The 20,880-nt window shown below is 37.9% G+C and overlaps 1 protein-coding gene and 1 long non-coding RNA gene across 2 annotated transcripts; one reads left to right on the top strand and one right to left on the bottom strand.

The window, feature by feature from the left end:
* The first annotated feature begins 3,448 nt into the window (after positions 1–3,448).
* On the top strand, positions 3,449–6,724 carry LOC113689053 (uncharacterized). Its single transcript, XM_027206888.2, has 5 exons — positions 3,449–3,916; positions 4,154–4,328; positions 4,797–5,076; positions 5,901–5,973; positions 6,497–6,724. Exons 1-5 carry the CDS (start codon positions 3,449–3,451, stop codon positions 6,722–6,724), a joined length of 1,224 nt encoding a protein of 407 aa, XP_027062689.2.
* A 2,496-nt stretch (positions 6,725–9,220) lies between these two features.
* On the bottom strand, positions 9,221–9,584 carry LOC140007627 (uncharacterized). Its single transcript, XR_011814931.1, has 3 exons — positions 9,546–9,584; positions 9,379–9,462; positions 9,221–9,273 (listed from the first exon to the last, which is right to left on the bottom strand). It is a non-coding gene; the product is annotated as an uncharacterized lncRNA (long non-coding RNA).
* Positions 9,585–20,880: the final 11,296 nt, after the last annotated feature.

Here is a 20,880-nt window from a genome sequence, read left to right as displayed (position 1 = left end):
ATACAGAAAGTGACCAAGACCTTCAATTGCTCCTGACATGCGCAGGAGACATCCACCCAAGACTCAAGGGAAAAGTCAAAAGGAAAACTATGCTAAAGGTCCTACGTACGAGGAAGGTAAAACAACTACTAAGAACTAAAAAGGAAGAAAAGTCAACAAAAGCAACTCCCTGGTGCTAGTGCTCATTCTCTGCCATATATCAATTGCTCCTATTCTAATGGCTACTGTGTGCGGCGGCTCTAGCCCCTAAGGGAAAGAACGCCCAGTCCTGTGTTCCTCCTTCTCCTTTTATTTTTCCTTTGTGCGGCGCTCTCCGGAGGAAAGAAGGCTTCGGCCCAAATTACCCAACGAAGGGCTCGCGTCTTTTTTATTCCTAAAATGCCCCTGAACTACGGACAGCTACTGAACCTCCTTTTCTGTCAAATTGGCTCTTGTTATGGTATTTTCGATCTACTCCCTGGAATAAATACAAATTATGAAAAGTGAGCAGAATCCAATAATTAATCCACATCAAGTCAGGTAATAGGGGAAATTAATAATAAAATAAATGATAAAATTGCAACCTATCAGTGACATTTGCTCGTGGTACACCACCCCTGTCACGGCCTCCACCACCATTGCGCTTACGCCCACTTCCTCGTCCTGGAGTACTGGAACGAGGCCTATTTCCCCACCAATCTGGATACCCTATCAGCTGAAAGCAGGTACTTGAATCGTGTCCCTCACGATTGCAATGTGAGCATACTGCAGTTTTGTCCCTCCCCCCCCCAAATTTCGTCCACCAACCTGAACTGCAAAGCTCATGGGGTTACCTTTCTCTTCCCTTGTTCGTGACATTGTCCTTACTCGTTCTTGCTGAACGACCATTGCATATACCCTATTCAGATTGGGTAATGGCCCTGTGCTCAAAATATTAGCACGCACAGTACCATAGCGTTCTTCATCCAAGCCCATCAAAAATTGATGAACTCTTTCTTCCTCCCTTTTCTTTTCCAGTTCAGTTGTGAGATTGCACTTGCATCCACCACAACTACACAATGGTGTTTTGTCGTAATTATTCAGTTCATCCCATATGATTTTAAGCTGTCCATAGTAATTGACTATGGTTTGTCCCTCCAGCTTGTAGTTCGTCAAGTCCGATCGCAATTGCTGGACTCTTGGTCCATTCCCAATTGAGAAGCGCTGCCTTATGTCCTCCCATAAATCTCCAATATTGTCCACAAGAGAAATAGTTGAACGTAAAGAGGGTTCAATGGTGTTAAATACCCATGAAACCAGCATGGAATTAACTGTCCACCAATCTTCAATTTCCGGTGAATCATCTACCGGTTGTTCCACAGTTCCATCAATGAAACCATACTTCTTTTTGGCCCTCAATGCAGTCCGCACTGCCCGTGCCCACTCTTCATAATTTTCTCCCTTCAACTGCACCTGAGTAATTATGTTGCCTGGATTGTCGTTGGGGCTTAGAGTGTAAGGGCTGGAAGTTTTCTTATCTAAACCAGAATTTCCTTCGCCTTTGGGAGGCATGGCTCTGATACCATGAAGAAGACAGAGATACTGGGATCAAAAAAGCCCTGATGTTCTCATTGACCACAAAGGTGTATTTATATATAGAGATAAGGAACCTACCTATATAATTTCTATATCTGTGCAAAGAAAGATTTCCTATACAATTAGTAAACTACAGAGATAAGGAACCTACCTATATAATTTCTATATCTGTACAAAGAAAGATTTCCTATACAATAGTAAACTACCAAAAATTACATACCGTAAAATGCTGCACTAATTTCTGCAATTTCCTAAAGCATCATTCCATAAATTGCTGCACTAATTTCTGCAATTTCCTCAATAGAATTGGTTTTGGAATTGCCAGTTTCGTTTATATTGAAATGGGTTTTTCTGGGTTTTCAGGATTACTGCTTAAAAGTGTGAATTGAATTTATAAAGAAAAGAGAAAAGAAAAAACTGGGAATTTCAGTTATTGATCAGTATGGATGAGAAATCTGGAAGTGGGGCGATTGTTGCTGAATTGGTGAATCAATCAACTCATCAACCTCAATCAATGCAAGATGAAGATGTGTCTCAGCCTCATCATTTTAAAATGGTTAAAGGAAATTTCAACTTTTTTTTCTTTGAAATTCTTCTTGTCTGAATCTGTGAGTGTACTGTGTATGGATATATTGCTCTTTATTGGTGGATGAAAAAAAAGGCAGTTTCTCTGTTTTCAATGTGGCAAGTCTGTAATTATACTCCTTATTTTTGCCAGAAGAATTGGTTTTTGTGTTTAATCATGTCTTGGTTATATGATGTTCTAGTTAATCTTAGGACTGTTTTTTTAGCTATGTTTGAAATGTGAAGCTCAGAAAACACCCAAAAAAAAATGGAGTTCTTGATAGCAAAAGTGAATGCTTGTTTGTTTGGCAATGTACAATCTCAATCTTATATGTGATTTCAATTTCCTTCAACAATTCAGAAGAAATAAACTAATTGTCATGTAGTATAATGGAAATGAGGATAGTGGGTGAATGCTGCTGAAGAGAGGAGGATCTCAAGAAGGTGTCTGAGAAGAAGAGAAACAGAGAAAATTTCATGTGAAAGTAAAAAAGTGAAAAGAAACTAACTTGATCATGAGAAGAAACATCTTTTGAGTTTCAAGCTTATATGCTGATAAGACAGCATTCATAGAGGTTGTCGGGCTTATAGTTGGAAAAATACAGTGTGATTCATTAGTGTCACCAAATAAATGTATGATACTGTTTCTCTTCGTGGGTGAATGCTGCTGAAGAGAGGGGGATCTCAAGAAGGTGTCTGAGAAGAAGAGAAACAGAGAAAGTTTCATGTGAAAGTAAAAAAGTGAAAAGAAACTAACTTGATCATGAGAAGAAACATCTTTTGAGTTTCAAGCTTATATGCTGATAAGACAGCATTCATAGAGGTTGTCGGGCTTATAGTTGAAAAAATACAGTGTGATTCATTAGTGTCAACAAATAAATGTATGATACTGTTTCTCTTCGTGGTATGTATTTCAGACATCACATTGACATTTAAATTAATTGTTGGAGAAATTTCTGCTTTATGGATATAACTTCAAGGGTACAATTTGGATGGAACTTTGATGCCAGTGTGTGATTAGTTGAGGTTTATTTTATGGCCGGGTGATGAGAAATCCTACAACTCCAGAATCTTGTAGAACAGTTTGAAGGAAAATTCAGTGCCCTTAGCACTTGTCTGACCTGATCGATTTACCAGGCTTGTTATTGTCAGTGCTACATGTACGTAAAAACTTTTTTTAAAAAAAAGCTAAGACCAGTTCATAATTTTCTCAGTTAAATTGTTAACCAAACATTTATATTTTGACTCCAAGGAAGTTGTGGTCGTATTTTTTACTGATTGCATTGATAATATTTTTCATTTGTCATTTAAATATCAAGGATTCCAAAATATGCTTGTTCTTGTAATTCAGAATGAAGAAGGACAAGAGGGCACCTTAATGCAACATCCAAAACGTCCAAACCTTTCTTCTTTGCAAGTACCTGTGAGGTCCTTGGAAAACACATTGTCTAGTTTTGCACGAATTGACATTCCTAGTCCAAGTTCTACGAGGAATGGGTTACCTCCTAGACCAAGCTCAGCAAAATTTATGTCATCCATGAAAAATCTTCTTCCACAGAAAAGCTCCAAGGGAAAGAACCTTTCCCATGATGGTGAGAAAACAGTTCTCATAGCTCCCGATACTCCACCTTCTGATAAGCCTTCAAACAGGCCTTCTACCTCCAGGTCATTTTCTCTCAACAAAATTTTGTTCTCTTCATCGACAACATCAACACATTCTTTGCCAGTTACTCCAATGACAGATGCAAGTACCTATGAAGTAGAGGAAAGTAACTTAAATGGCCACACTTATTTACCTGTAAGTCTCTTTACTTATTTACTTCATGTTCTAGACTCTTTTTCTGTGCTTGTTACTCTATGCTTAAGTTAGTCTACCTCTTTACTTCAACAGAGGTCAGGTTTGGCCCCCCTCTAATTTGTTTTTTTCTTTTTTCTTTTCGGTATAAATAAATTAGGGGATGGCATCCCTACCCCAATTTGGGGCTTTGCCCCAAAAAAAAAAAAAAAAAAAAAAAAGTTAGTCTACCTCTGACAGAAGCATGAGGTTGAGCAGCAAATGCAACGCTCATTCTCAGTTCCCGTAAATGTTAAAGTTAAAAGCCTAAGACGGACAGATTCTTCAGGATGTTTGGTTCGTGTAATATCAGCAACCCCTCGGCCTAGAACAGATGAGAAAAATGTAGTAGACAATGCTACAGAGATAGAAACAGGTAAATATTATTCAGACCCTATGTATAGGCTGACGTTTTTGTTAAGAATTCAGAAACAAGATATTTCTAATTGTTTGGTATTCTTCATGAATTCCATTAGTATCGTGACTGTTGTCTCATGAAGTTTCAAGACTATGCCCTTTGATTAATTTGTTTGACTCTGCATCCAATAATTACCATCACATATTTTTTTTTTAATGCATGAAGCCGCTTGTACCTCTGTTCAGCCAAGTGAACTCAACGAATGTTGTTGCCTTAAAAAACTGAAAAGATGATATAGTGAATTTTGAATATTCATATGACTGAGTTAATTTTCAAATGACACTGTACAATGAAATGACAGCAATCTGTCTTTCCAAAACTAAGGAAGACAAGAAATTTTAGTCTACTTCCATCTATCTTTCCTTTTCTTTTTGTTAATTTCTCAAAAAAGTTTGGTTCTAGTTACAATTATTTTCTTCTGTACAGCATGTGATGATGCTGCAGAAGATATACCAGAAGAAGAGGCAGTGTGTAGGATATGTTTGGTCGAACTTGGAGAAGGCGGTGAAACATTTAAAATGGAGTGCAGTTGCAAAGGAGAGCTTGCACTTGCCCACAAGGAATGTGCAATTAAGTGGTTTAGTATTAAAGGCAACAAGAAGGATGTTCAGAATCTTCCAGTAACATTATTGAAAATACAGAATCCAGCTAATGTCGTAAGAAGGCCGCCAGTAGGTGCGCAGCAGATGGAAGTGACTCGTTACAGGCAAGTTTTGCACTAAAATATGCACTTACCTTCCTTCCTTTTTCTAAATATGCACTTAACTTTGTCATCATTTTCTGTTTTGTTAACGTCAATGTTACTTGAACAAGTTTTAAACAACTAAGAAAAGAAGAAAATAGATTATGCACACTCAAGCACAAGGCTACAGATTAAAACAGGTTCTGAGCAAAAGGTGACTAAATACCCAAAGAGTCTGATATTTACAGAAATATGAAAAAGGAAAAGATAGAATGGGAAGTAAAACGAGGAAAACAGAAAGTGAAATTAGTGAATTGGGAGAACCTTTGACTCATAAGTAGAAGAAAAGAACGGGGAGGTGGAATTTCCTAGTGCTTCAGTTTTATTGAGAAAGAGTTACATCAAAGAGCTGCAAGATTGAAAGAAACCCAAAAGAGCAACCATAGACGCTCACAATATTGGTATTATGAAAGAGAAGAACCTTTAGCTACAATTAAGTGAACAAGATCACAATTAAGTGAAATTTTAAGAAAAGAATGTCTATTCCTTCTCTCAACTTGCTCGCTGCTTACACATCTTGCTGGCCTAGAATCTAGAAAAATGGTGTCGGGAATGATGACGTCTTCAATGTTGTTTATGGAAACTTCGTAATGGAATGATATACTTGTAAATAATCTTCTGGTGGTCTTACAACAGTGAAAAAATTTAGTCCAAATTGACTCAGGCTCTAGTCTGTTCTTACGTGCAGCGTGTAAAACTTGCTGATACAAATAGAGACATTCTTGTAGCCTTTAAATCCCAACTTTCTGGAGCTTATTTTGGTATTTTATTTGTTCACCCTCAAATAGGCTCTGGCAAGACATACCAATCCTTGTCATGATCAGCATGCTAGCATATTTCTGCTTTCTGGAGCAGCTTCTGGTATGACTTTGCTCTCTGCTTAACATTGCCTTGCTTTAACCTGTCTAGTTTACACATATAAGGTTGTGCAGCACGTTTCTATATATTTGAACTATTACTCATGTAAATTTCCCTTACCTGAGTGCTGACAGTACCATTCTATTAGCATTCATTGATGTATCAGCTGTCTTTTGGTAGTGAGACTCTTTATAAATCAGGTGCTTTTTTGAGTTTAATAAAAAAATATTTCATAAAAAAAAAAAATGGCCTGTAATTGGCCTGTAATGGGCCTAAGATCCAAAAGAATCCAATGATGAGATTTTTTTATCCAGATATAGGGTGCCTGTGGTAGGGAACAAGGCATATATTCTGGTTTGACTTTTGGAAACATCAGAAAATGTGCTGGTCTTTTACGATTTTATACATTAAAAATGAGTGGAATGAGAAATTTAGCATTTCCATATGCTTCTTTCTGCAATATATCTCTCCAATATTCGTTCTTCAAAAGCATCACATTGTCATCATAATTCACTTTTCTAAGCAGGTATCTGACATGGGACCTCGTGCACTTGCGATTTCTTTACCTTTTTCTTGTGCACTAGGCTTCATTTCAACCATGATAGCTTCTACTATGGGTAAGATTTTTTTACTGTTTCTTCTGCTGGCGATTTCTATATTTACTTTCCTTGTTTGGTACTATTTTCTCTATCTTTTGGACCAAAATAGGGCCTTTAGTGGTTATTTGCATCGCATTTATACACTCTCAATATAGGCAAAGGAAATGGATGCATGTTCTATACTAAGCAGTATCCACAAAGTGGAATTTTCTTTGCAGTAATATAGGTTAATAGCACCAGTTCCTATCATTTAAGCATCTTTGGACATATAGATAGCTGTATGGGTATGTTGGGTCTATAGGTATTTACAGTATTGCGACCATCAAGCCAAAGCCAAAAAAAAAAAAAAAGGATAAAATGAAGGAAAGATTCTGGAAAATTTTTCAAAAATGTTAAGAAACCATTTCTACTTTTGTTGCACCTATCTCTTTTGCAAAATTGTAGTTGGAAAACGTAAACTAGTCAATAGCTCATCCAAGCACATTAGGAAGGCCTAAATGTTGCCTTATATGCTTTACATCCAACTCAATTGACGAGTGTTGAGACTTGTCCTTGTAGGCTAGTTAAAAAATGATTTTATGCTTGGTTACTAGCTTAAGTTAGTTGGATACTTTTTTTTTTTTTTTTGTAAGTGAGAGGACTTGAACCCAAGACCTCTCACTTACAACCCAACCCAACCCTCTCCCAGTGGTTAGTTGGATACTTTAATTTGGTGCCTAGAGTCAGGATGTAAAAGCTTTGAGACTGTCCCAGTGGTTGGTAGCATAATCAGATTCTAAGTCAATGTCAATCATCTAAGTTTTTTGTGAAGAAGCTCAGAATATGGCTACCAAAAGGATAGTCCACAACACTGAGAAGTTAATTTCCAGCATAAGAGAAGTAAGATATCAACCATAACAGACCAAAAAACAACAAAAGGAAAGGAAAGAAAACAAAAAAGAACCAAAAAGAAAATGTATCCTAATTTGTAGTGAACAGAGAAATGAATTGAAGAAGAAAATGGGGAAAACCAAATATTGACATTTTTCTAAGAGCAAAACAATTCTCTTTGAATTTTCAATTTGCTACAATTCTAGGAGGAAAGTTGTTTATGATTTGTTCTGTAAAGTGATACATCTTGTAAGAAAGAGCTGAAATAACAGGATTTGCTATGGCAGCTAGTTGGACAGGTACTTCATAAGCTTAGACAAATGTGTTGAAACTACCACATAAAAGAAAGCTTTACCATGATTGGCCTAACTATAATGAATAGTTCCTTTTCAAGTGTAAAACTTTCACAAAAGTATTTGATATTTTAACTCTGATAAAGGGAATGCCTTATAATCTCCTATTTGCTTGCCTGCCTTATAATAGAATGACATTGTTTATATACTAAACTTGGAAATATTGATGTGCATGTTACAAAGCATTTTCTGCATATAAATTGTCCATGAAGTTGGATATGTTCATCTGATACTTTTACTAGGTTTGATTTTTTATTCAATTATTCTTGCTCCTAATTGATTATTCTTCTTATGATCACTACAAGAAAACTGACTTTTCACGATGCCAGAAATATGCTGCAAAAAGTCCAAAAACCGCCGCAAAAACCTTTTTGCGGCACAAATGCGACGGAATTAAATTGTGTCACAAAAGTAGCCGTTACAAAAGAAAACGACACAATTTTTCAACATGTCGCATGCATTTGCATCACTCTTTGCGACGCCAATTTGAGTGTCACCAGTCTACTTGCGGCACAAAAAATGCGCTACAAAATGTCCACAATGTCATGCGACAAAAACTTGCATCGCAAAAAAGTCACCAATATAAAGACCAGAAATCAATTTTTTCATGGTACAATAATTATCATGCTCAAATATCCTAAAATCGAATATTATAACAAAATATAGTTCCACAATACACTAGAATAAAGTATCATACATTGTTTTAGTCAAATTCTACAAACTTTATCATTTAATATTGTTCGCTCCAATTACAAGATGTTTCATATATTCCAAAACGTGCTTGTCTTCAAAAGTACAACACTTCATCATACATCTCTCAAAAACATCTTCATATTTCCCAATCTGCATGCTTCCAATTTACCATCAAGTCCAGGGCTGCAAAGTGTATTCTATTAGTCTCCTGCTCATATAACCCCAGCCCATTAAGCATGAAGAAAACGTTAATATAACAATAGTTACTGAAACGGAATTTGTAATTCAACCTTTTCACAGACACTGAAAATTAAGACCACTTCTACTACATTATGTCCCATAAATAGCTGGCTAAATCTTAACAAAAACAGCTCGTCTTCCCAATCATACAAATACTCAATGGAAAACTTGACAGAATAGAGTTATTTCCAGAAACTTTTCCAGTACCTCAAGCAAGTCGTTTGCAAGTAGTCCTGCTCCTTTTCTTCTTTGTATGATGGTTATGGTATAACAAAAGACTAGTCAATTAAATATCAACAAGGAGCTCATGCACAAATAGTCATCAACAAGGAAGTCATGCACAATTCAATATCAACAAGGAACTCAGCAAAATTGGTCTTCTATAGAAGGACCAACTCAAAGTACGCATACTATACCTCAAGAATATCAGCAATTGAAGAAACTTTTTTATTCATTTCACACTTGTTTATTTCAGCATCATTTGTTCCAACTTCCTTGTACATTTCAGCATCATTTGTTCCAACTTCCCTGTTCATTCTATCACCAACCTGTTACATTATCAACAAAGTATGAAGAAAAGAAAATCAGGCCATAGCTGCTGATATTTCAGAGAGTTTGAACGCAAAATCGAATTGTATGAATTAATATACAACCTCTAATGAGTCCGAAATTTGAGATTGTTTTGCTGCATTCATTTCTCTTCTTTGGAGTGATGCCAAGTCACATGTGGATGCCCTCTGGAAGAACAAAGATCAATAGTAACTAAAGCAATAAAAAAATTAGAAAAACTATAATATTTAACCAAATAGTTATCCCAAACCATTCTTGCTTCAAATTGAGCAATCAACTCCTCCTTAAATTCTGCCAATTTCGAATTCATTTCTTCTCGTAGTTCACCACGTATGATTTCCACTTTCTCATTCACTGCATCCTCAAATGCTTTCTTTTGTCCAGTATTCATGTTATCTGACATCCTATACACGTCATTTGGAGTCGCACCTACCCCATAAGTTCGAAGACGACCTGGTTTTTCAGGTCCAAGAATATTTTCATAAAATCTTGTGGCTCGTTTCAATGCTTCATCTTCAATATGATCCTGGTAATCCTCATAGATGGAGTAATCTTTGAGCACACCAGTTACGATTTTCCATGGACTAGTTGATGGCGCCAAATAATCAAGCATTGATCGGAAATCTTCATCCACTCCTCCATCAAGAGCATTCAACGGTTCAAGATATTTGACCATAGCAACTCTTAACTCATTCCTACCATGAGACTCAAGAACTTCCGGTATAACAAAATCAATCTCATTAACAGAAACCATAGAGTAAGATGTAAGAAAATGCGGGTTAGGGAATGGAGGTGGTGTCACCACATTTGATGATTCTTCACTGGATTCTTTCACTTGAATGGGTTGCGGTTGGGGTTCCATTTCTTCCTTTTCGGCTTCTTTTTCAACTGCATCTGTAGATCTCTCGTTTTGACACTCTTGCATCTCCTCATCACTAGTCAAGCAAATTGCACTCTCATTTTCTTCAGAATCAACAATGGTTTTCGAGGGCAATTCTTCAAATTGAGAAACCAATCGATTTATTCTGGACGTCAATAGACATATTTGATCTTCCAGATTACTCATTGCATCCATCATCATCCCATTTCTCATTTGTGTCTCCTGTTGGAATTGATATGTATTAGTAGCTATTGATTCAACTATCTCTTCAAGAGACATACCTGACATAGATGATGATTCTTGAGACTCATACTGCTGAAAATTCGTTGGCTGCTGAAAATTCATTTGCCCTGTTGTATAATTATAACTGGAGTTATCCCACCATCCTTGATCATACCTGTTTGGATTAGGGTTATACCACGTTTGAGACCAGGGTGAAAAATCTCCATAATTATTGAGTGGGACACTCAGATTATCTTGATATTCAGAGCACATACCAGTTGAATGATCCCTGGAATAACAAATTTTACAGGTTGCAGCAGCCATTCTGTCTCTAATAGAGTTTAGTGGCTCTGCATATGCAAACTTAGAAAAAAAAAACTAGTCTCATCGCCTTCCCCGGAAATAAAATCCAGTCTATCACCAAAATACGGAGTGTTAGAAGCCATAAACTATATAAAAAAAAAGAGAAAAATAAATAAATAAAATAAAATAAAATAAAAACAAGATGAACTCAAAAAGAAACAAATTAATCTGGTACCAGTCCCCGCCAACGGCGCCAAAAATTGACAGGTACCGAACCTGTACAATAATAAATACCTACTCGAGAAAAATACAGATTTTGTATATAGCAGTGAGTAGGGTCGAATCCACAGGGATTGGGGATAATTTATTTCTTTTAGAATCCAAAGTGTGGGGGGTTTTGGATTGAATGCTAACTAAATAAATTAACTGCAGAAAATAATTGATTAAGAGAAATAATTAAAAGAAAACTCTAGCCAAGGGTATACTTCAGAAATGGTTCATGCACTGATCATTGATGCAGAAATAATTCCAATATTTAGTAATAGATTAGTTATAGTTGTCATGCACGCGATAAACAACCAACCCTTCCTTAATTTCTCGATAGTTAAGGTACGACCGTTAGCTATTTCTCTAACCCAAAAATAACCCTAGGTACGACCGTAGGATTTAATTTCTAGATTGCATTAATAATTAGAAAGGCCCAATCCTAACCAACAAACACGCTACGAGGGTTTGTTTAAATTAGATCATATGCTCTCCTGACATAAATCCAATTACGCCAGTTGCTACTGAGGTAGAGATAATGAACAATTACGGATTCAATTACCCCTATTTAGTAAAAAAATACCCTATATGAATAATTAATTATTACGCACTAATCAATCATACACAAGGCCATAACAATTAAAATCAAGGAACATATAAATACCAACAAATGAAGAAAATAATTAAAACAGATTCGATCTCACAGTAATTGTCGAACCAAATCGTCAGTTGTCCCCTTGACTAGAAAAGCTTAGCCACGCCTCATGAGAAAATCTCCACGTAATTTAATTGAGGTCCAGGCCATCAAAGAAACAAAGAAAGAATAAAACTAAACTATGCTCAAAAGCTCTAAAACTAGTGATCTCCCCTCGCCTCTGTACGCTTGTCCTTGTTTTTAAAGCAAAAAATGACCAATGCTATCTCCAGTGGTCCCGCGAGCAAATTGGGAGTCCAAGTACAAGAGGAAAGCCCCTGCCAATTCCACTTTTCTAGCTTCCTCTTGCTAGTCAAAGACTACCCGAACAAGTCATCTACCCAATACTAAAGTCCACATATCAGCAACCGAAAAAGGCTTCCTTGTAGCACCATATGGGGCCCGACTTGTAGCTCTGTTGGAGGTTCTAGCATGTGAAGCTGTTTTATCCTTCAGATGGTCTCGCACTTTTTTTTCCTTTTTATTTTCTTTTGTGAACTTTTCTGCTCCATTCCTGAAATGAGATCCAAATACCAAATATAAATATATATTAACAATTAAGCAATATTTGGTAAGGATAAAAAGGGAAATTAATAATAAAATTAACAACAAATTACGCCCTATCAATTCCCCCCACACCTGAATCATGCTTGTCCTCAAGTATAAGAACAGCAATTGAACACCAAAATTTGACTATGGCTATTGCTCTAACTATCATATTGCTCTTGACGCGGCCGCGTGATGAAGTGCAGGAAGGGGTCAAGATTCAAAAAAAAAAAAAAAAAAAATTGCGACTCGAAGTCGCGTTTACCTGCACAGTCGCGTTTCCATTTCTGCAAGTTTTGTGCAGAAAACGCGACTTAGAAAACGCGAGTTGGAGGCGCGTTTTCAGTCGCGTTTTCATTCCTGCAAGTTTTGTGCAGGAAACGCGACTTAGAAAACGCGAGTTGGAGGCGCGTTTTCAGTCGCGTTTTCATTCCTGCAAGTTTTGTGCAGGAAACGCGACTTAGAAAACGCGAGTTGGAGGCGCGTTTTCAATCGCGTTTTAATTCCTGTGAGTTTTGTGCAGGAAACGCGACTTAGAAAACGCGAGTTAAAGGCGCGTTTTCAATCGCGTTTTCTGTGTCCCAATAAAGGTTTCAGAAACGCAAGCTTTGGAGGCTCGGATGGTCAATGTTGACACCAATGTCGCCGGCATGGCACAGAATATAGCAGCATTTATACAGCAAGCCGGGTTCTCTCCTCAGTTTCCGCCTAACCCTCCCATGTTCTGACGACTACAGGGAAGTACCGTTGCCCTTCTCCTTTTTCTGCTTTTCCATTTTCACATTGAGGGCAATGTATGACTTAGGTGTGGGGGGAATGGTCAGTTTGGGTGCTACATGTTTCCAGTTTTCCGTTTTTGGGGTGTTTTTCCTATGTTTTTAGTTTAAGTGTTTTCTGTTTTAGGTGTTGCTCCTTTATCCCTTTTGGGTGATTTTCCCTTGCTTCTATATTGGTGAATATTTTTTGCAGCTCACTTTTTCTTGTTAGTTGTGGTTTGTACTATCAGTTGAGTTACAGTGGCAAGTAAAAGCATGCTTTCTTGGTGAATACTTTGAGTTTAACGACGTGGTGCAATGTATGGCTAACTTGTTTAGGCAATATAAATATTTTGCTGGCACTGTTGTGTAGTTTGGTCTCCTGTTTACCTTAGTTCTCCATATTTGGGACATGACGCAGGCTATGATCAGTAATTACTTGATATTTTGGTGTTTATTGGTGAATAACGTATGGTTATACTCCACTAGTGTCGCCACCCAGTAACCGGGAGTCTTCACCACAAATGTCGGCTCTCGCGTCAAAAAGTGGCGATATCTATGAGTAAGTGGTCCTGGAGCTGTGAAAAGTTGAGTAACTGGGCTCTTTCATCTAAAAATGTCAGAGTTCACGTCAAAAGACTTGAATAGCTTGGGAATCAGCCTTATTCGTGTAAAAAAAAAACAAAAAAAAAATAGAGAAGAAAAAAAAAAAAGGAAACAAAACAGAAAAGAAAGAAAAAAAAAGAGACGATCAGATGTGGAGAATATGTGAGTTCATGATCATGTTAGCCTGCCGATCCTTGGTTCGTATTGTTGAGATTTTGGTTGCCAGTGGACTTAATTATTGACTGTTGCTAGTTAGTATTTGGATTCCCTAAGCGAAGTAGCCATGAATTGGACAGGTCTATGAGTTTAGGAGCTAACCGGGAGAGACATGTCTTGACACTTAGTCACTAGATCTTGATTTTGGGTATAAGCACAGCTGGCTATGATAATGAGAAAGCTAGCCATTGTTGAGTTGAATTTTCCCATGCTTGAGGACAAGCATGATTCAGGTGTGGGGGGAATTGATAGAGTATAATTTGTTAGTAATTTTATTATTAATTTCCCCTTCTATCCCTGATAAATAGTGTGCTAATTGCTGATATTTACTCATATTTGGTATCTGGACTTAATTTCAGGAATGAAGCAGAAAATCATCAAAAAGGAAGGACTTGATGGAAAATAGGGAGATTTCTAAGGGCTTCAATTCTTGGGCCCTTGAATTGGTGGGGGACCACAAGCTAGTGGAAAGCATCTAGTCATTTGGGCTCTTAAAAGAAAGCTACGGGAAAGAGACTTGGAACAAGAAGTACTTGGAGGGCTTTGTCCACATGTGTGGGGACCACCTAGATAGCCTTTAGTCATCTTCCTCTTGTTGCTTAAATAGGGATAACGTAGAGTAGCAGGGACATCTCTAGTTTTAGTTTCTTTTCTTTCTTTCCTTAGACTGGCCTCTGACACACGCCAGGTGTTCGACAATATTCCCCAACGGGGAGATTTTCTCATTAGGCGTGGTTAAGCTTTTCTAGTCAAGGGGACAACTGAAGATTTGGTTCAACAATTACTGTGAGATCTAATTTATTTTAATTGTTTCCTTAATTTATTGATATTTATATGTTTCCTGCTTTTAATTGCTATAGCTCATGTGAGTGATTGAATAGATGCGCAATATTTAATTATTCACATAGGCTATTTTGTTAAATAGGGGTAATTGAATCCGTAATTGTTCGTTATCTCTATCTCAGTAGCAACTGGCGTAATTGGGTTTATGTCAGGGGAACATACGATCTAACTTAAACAAACCCTCGTAGCGTGTTTATTAGTTAGGATTGGGCCTTTCTAATTATTAATGCAATCTAAAAATTAAATCCTACGGTCGTACCTAGGGTTATTTTTGGGTTAGAGAAATAGCTAACGGTCGTACCTTACCTATCGACAAATTAAGGGAGGGTTGGTTGTTTATCGCGTGCATGACAACTATAACTAATCTATTACTAAATGTTGGAATTATTTCTGCATCAATGATCAGTTGCATGAACCATTTCTGAAGTGTACCCTTGGCTAGAGTTTCTCTTAGTTATTTCTTTTAATTAATTATTCTCTGCAGTTAATTTATCTAGTTAGCATTTAATCCAAAACCCCCCATACTTTGGACTCTAGAAGAAACGAATTATCCCCAGTCCCTGTGGATTCGACCCTACTCACCGCTATATACAAAATCTGTATTTTTCTCGAGTAGGTTTTTATTATTGTACAGGTTCGGCACCTGTCAATTTTTGGCGCCGTTGCCGGGGACTGGTGTCAGATTAATTTGTTTCTTTTTGAGTTCACCTTGTTTTCATTTTTAATTTATTTTTCACTTTTTTTATATAGTTTATGGCTGCTAACATTCCATATTTTGATGATAGATTGGACTTTGTTCCTCAATGGGGTTATGAGACTCATGTTTTTCCTAATGATCAATGGGCTGTTGCAAATTGTGGAACTTATTTTGACTCAGGTTATTCAACTGACACATGTCCCGCATTTCAAGACAATCTAAGTGCTCCAATTGACACTTTCGGAGATTTTCCACCCCAATATCAAATGCAGTATGACCCTTATTCAAACGGGTATGATCAAGGATGGTGGAATAATTCCAGTTTTGATTATGCGACCGGGCCAATGGATTTTCAATAGCAAGAGTCTCAACAACCAACATCCCTGTCAGGGTACCAGCAGCAATACCAACCCCGACCACCTCCGCCCCCAAGCTCTGATCCATCTTTGGAGGAGATGATAAAACAAGTGATGACAAACATGGCGCAAAATCAGCAAAGGACGGAGGCAATCATTATGCAAAATCAACAATGGACGGACTCCGAAATGCAGGATATAAGAAATCAGATAAGTCAAATGGCCACACCAATCAATCGTTTGGATTCCCAGAACCAAGGTGAATTGCCATCTCAACCTGAGTTGAACCCGAAGAATGTCAGCGCCATGACCTTGAGGAGTGGTAAAGAGGTTCAAGGGCCTGAGCCTGTGATCCCTAAGGACAAGGATGAGGAGATGCAAGAATGTCAAAATGAGAAATCTACAGATGCAGTTGAAAAAGAAGCCGAAAATGAAGAAATGGAACCCCAACCGCAACCTATTGAAGTGAAAGAATCCAGTGAAGAATCATCAAATGTGGTGACACCACCTCCATTCCCTAATCCGCATTTTCTTAACTCTTATTCCATGATTTCTGTTAATGAGATTGATTTTGTTATACCGGAAGTTTTTGAGTCTCATGGCAGAAATAAGTTAAGAGTAGCTATGGTCAAATATCTTGAACCGTTGAGTGCTCTTGATGGAGGGGTGGAGGAAAAATTGAGATCACTGCTTGATTATTTGGCACCATCAACTAATCCATGGAAGACCGTAGCTCGTGTGCTCAAAGATTACTCCATCTATGAGGGTTATCAGGACTATGTAGAGGATGAAGCAATGAGACGAGCCACAAGATTTTATCCTCCATGAAAAAAAAAACATAATAATGTCTAGCCAAAGACATTAAAGAAAGGCGCTCATTGGGAGGCAACCCAATTGTTTCTTTTAGTTGTTTGTTGGTTTCGTGTCATAGTTTAAATCTGTTTTCCTTGAATTTGACTGATTCTGGGTGTTAATTTTCGTTTTTGCTGATTTGTAGGTGAACTTCAGTCATGACGTGCCCGCGTGGTGACGCGCAGGAAGCTCACGATCAGGAATTTCTGAACTTCTGGGAGCTCTCTTGCCCTCATGACGTGCCCGCGTGGTGACGTGCAGATGGCTCACGAGCAGAAACTGCTGGGAGCTCTCTTGCCCGCATGGCGTGCCCGCGTCACGTTCGCGGGAAAGGTAAGGATTAAAAAAAAAAAAAAAAAGAGAAATTTTTTCAACCGTAGCTAGGTTTCTCAATTATCAAAAAAAAAAAAATTCTCAATTATCAAGAAAAAACAAAAACAAAAACAAACAAAAAAAAAGTTTTTTTTCCTTCTTTTCTTTTCTTTCTTTCTTTCTTCTTCTTTCTTTCTCTTTTCTTTCGTTCTTCTCCTCTGTTTCGCTCTGTCCGCCGCTCTGCCCACCGCCATCTCAACGCACGCATGCCACCCACCTCACGCTGTGTCCACCTACATCGCGCGCCATCCGCTGCCGCTGCTCTGTCCAACAGCCCCTTGCGCGCGACTCACTGCCGCCGCCGCTGCCTCCCAAAGCCACGGACGCACTGCTGCCCGTCGATCTGCACAGCAGCTCCCCTGACAGCCGCCAGCCTCAGCTCTACCGCACGCCGCACCCAGCGCCACTGCTGCTTCAGAACGCGAGGCGCGCCTCCCTCTGCCCTTCCCCGCTACTGTCCCCTCTAAGGTGAAGGTATTTGGCGGCTATCACCCAAATTTCTTATTATTGCTTGGGGCTGCTGGGGTTGTTTACTAGTGGTGTTTTTGATTGTTGGGGGTTATTTCTTCAATTGTGTGATTTCCACCAGTGGCACTGGTGAGATTATTTTTGCTTGGACTTGCTAAGTCTTTTGGGTTGGGTGCACTGGTGCACTTAGTTGGCCATCTGGAGCCATTTGTTGAAATTTTGGGTAAGCTGAAATATTGCACTTGTTTGTTAAATTGGGAAGTTTCTATGCTATTTACATTGCTTCCTCCAGTTGGGTGCGATTGTTGAAGTTCTTGGGTGGGCTGAAATTTTAACAATTGTCGGTGATATTTTGGGAAGAATCTCGGCCAGTGTTGTGCTTGTTGAAATTTTGGTTGATTTAATTCGGCAACTGCATTCCTTGTTGGCATTAGTAGTTTTTAATCGAGTTTTTGAGGACATTCTGGATGTTGGTTTAAATTGCTGATTTGGAGGAGCAGTGTCTGTGATTTTGGTCTGATCATTTGTGCAATTTGCTGACTCATTTGCGGACTTATCTGTTTCTTGGGTTTGTTTATTGACTTCAGTGGACTGGGTTCCCACCTACGGTTCCTCTACTTGCTCTATTCATTAGAATTCTAGTCGCCTGTTGCTCTTCTTTAGAGGTTTAGAATCTTTCTTGTGACTAGATTAATACTTGGGGTTTTTGCTTTACTACTGCTCTACTCTGCTATAGCAATTTCATTGATTTTGGACTACGTTTTACCCCAGTGGTACTGGTGGAAATATTTTCAATTGAATTTGGTACCTCTAATTGGTTGGCTAAGTTATTATTGTCAAATATCTAAGTTGTCATGGTTGAAATTGCTGATTTTAAGTTAAGGCATTAACTGGCCGACTGGAGCCATTCTTTTGAGATGTTGGGTGGACAGAGTTTTGCATGTGCTGGTTGAATTGAGTTGAGATGTCTCAGACCTTGGCCGCGTACTTCTATCACATCGGTTTCCGTGCACCATTCCCGCCTACCCTTTCGCCACTCGTGAGGGAAGTTTCGTTACCCTTTTCGCTTTAATTGCTTTAATCCCTCCATTGAGGACAATGTAGGATTTAGGTGTGGGGGGAGCAGTTATGGTGCTAGTGTCTTTCGTTCCTTTTCTTTTTCTTCTTTTTAGTGATTGGCTCGTAAGTGCATGCCAAGGTTTGATGTTGGATTATTGCATCTATTTCTACTTTTGCCAAGTTTTAATAATAAAAGGGTATCAAGTTGATGTGGTTGAATCCAAGAACATCTCTTTGGTGAATATCGATGATTGTTTTACTCTTATAATTTTTGGTTAACTTTCCTAGGCATAGGGAATGATTGTTGGCATTTTTCATGTGAATTGGTCCAATTATTAATTTTAGTTCTCCATGTTTGGAATTTGAGGCTGGCTGCTGTTATTTTTAGTTATTGTGCTTTATGAGTGTAAATAAGAGGTGACTGTACTCCACTAGTTGTTACTACTGAGTAACCGGGGATCTTCACCTAAAGTGTCGATTTTCGCGTCAAAAGGTAGTAGTTGCTATGAGTGCATGGTCTCGTAGCGATTGGAGCTGAGTAACCGGGCTCCTACATCTATCAAATGTTGGAGTTCGCGTCAAAAGGCTCTAATAGCTAGAAACTAAGTCTTTTGTTATTATTGAAAAAGAAAAAAAAATAAAAATAAAAAAAAAAGAGAAAAATAGAAAAACGTGATAAAAAAGGTGAAGGTTGTGTAAGTGTGTGTCTAAAGTCAGCTTACCGATCTATGGGTTAATGTTGAGATTTGGATTAATAGTTGGACCATTTGCTGATAAATGTTATGCGTTATTCCTTTTTCTTAGATTAGTTAACTTGAAATTAGAGGAGTTTGTGGTTTAGAAGCTAACCGAAATGATGTTTCTTGGACTTGATCATTGATGCTTGATACATATTTTTCTTGGTATCTTGGCAATTTGTTGGATAGAGCAGTAGCAACTATCAAATTTTGGTATTTGTTTACTATTCTTATGCTTGAGGACAAGCATGGTTTAGGTGTGGGGGGAATTGATAGGTTGCAATTTATTCATTTATTTTATTATTAATTTTCCCTATTATCTGATCTAATGTGGATTATTTGCTAGATTCTACTCACTTTTGATATTTTGCATATATTTCAGGGAGTAGAACAAAAATACCATAATAAGTGTCAATTTGACAATTATCGGGAAAGAGTCCAAATAATAGAGCTTATCTCAGGGGCATTTTTGGAAAGGAAAACTTTTGCCCATTTTTGGTATTTTGCTGAAGAGGGCAACGGATGGAAAGTCTTCTTTTCCTGGTGTGAGCCGCCGCACATGGGATCGGCGCAGGAGAATAGATTAGCAATTTGATATGAATTGGAATTGCAAAGGATCAAGACTACTTTTGTTTTCTTTCGTCCAGTAGCTTAGCTTTGATTTTTCCTTTGCTGGCTTTGGGGGATAGTAGCGTGTCTCCTTGGATGTCAGGAGCACTTAGGAGTTGTTCCCTTTAACTTTTCCCTTAGTTCTCTTTTTATATTTTCTTTTCCTACGCATGTCAGGGGGACCTTCTTTTTAGCATAGTTTAGTTTTTATTCTTCCGCATGGTTGTTCTCCATTAATGGAGGACTAACCTCTCAATTCTAGTCAAGGGGACAACTGAAGATTTGGTTCAACAATTACTGTGAGATCTAATTTATTTTAATTGTTTCCTTAATTTATTGATATTTATATGTTTCCTGCTTTTAATTGCTATAGCTCATGTGAGTGATTGAATAGATGCGCAATATTTAATTATTCACATAGGCTATTTTGTTAAATAGGGGTAATTGAATCCGTAATTGTTCGTTATCTCTATCTCAGTAGCAACTGGCGTAATTGGGTTTATGTCAGGGGAACATACGATCTAACTTAAACAAACCCTCGTAGCGTGTTTGTTAGTTAGGATTGGGCCTTTCTAATTATTAATGCAATCTAAAAATTAAATCCTACGGTCGTACCTAGGGTTATTTTTGGGTTAGAGAAATAGCTAACGGTCGTACCTTACCTATCGACAAATTAAGGGAGGGTTGGTTGTTTATCGCGTGCATGACAACTATAACTAATCTATTACTAAATGTTGGAATTATTTCTGCATCAATGATCAGTTGCATGAACCATTTCTGAAGTGTACCCTTGGCTAGAGTTTCTCTTAGTTATTTCTTTTAATTAATTATTCTCTGCAGTTAATTTATCTAGTTAGCATTTAATCCAAAACCCCCCATACTTTGGACTCTAGAAGAAACGAATTATCCCCAGTCCCTGTGGATTCGACCCTACTCACCGCTATATACAAAATCTGTATTTTTCTCGAGTAGGTTTTTATTATTGTACAGGTTCGGCACCTGTCACCAAGATATCCAGAAAAACATATATCAAGCATCACAGTTAAGATCCAAGAAAAACCACTCCGGTTAGCTTCTCAACCACCAATTCCTCCAATTTAAAGCAA

This window comes from Coffea arabica, chromosome 5c (assembly GCF_036785885.1).
Source record: "Coffea arabica cultivar ET-39 chromosome 5c, Coffea Arabica ET-39 HiFi, whole genome shotgun sequence".
In the NCBI taxonomy this organism is placed as follows: Eukaryota; Viridiplantae; Streptophyta; class Magnoliopsida; order Gentianales; family Rubiaceae; genus Coffea; species Coffea arabica.
Note: the sequence above shows the minus strand (reverse complement) of the source record. Positions and strands in the feature narration are given on the sequence as shown.

Excerpts from the sequence above, each read along its gene's own strand:
- LOC113689053 (XM_027206888.2), top strand. The coding sequence starts at position 3,449 with ATGCTTGTTCTTGTAATTCAGAATGAAGAAGGACAAGAGGGCACCTTA. Across the intron at positions 3,917-4,153 it reads ATGGCCACACTTATTTACCT|AAGCATGAGGTTGAGCAGCA; the intron begins GTAAGTCTCTTT and ends TACCTCTGACAG. Across the intron at positions 4,329-4,796 it reads TGCTACAGAGATAGAAACAG|CATGTGATGATGCTGCAGAA; the intron begins GTAAATATTATT and ends TCTTCTGTACAG.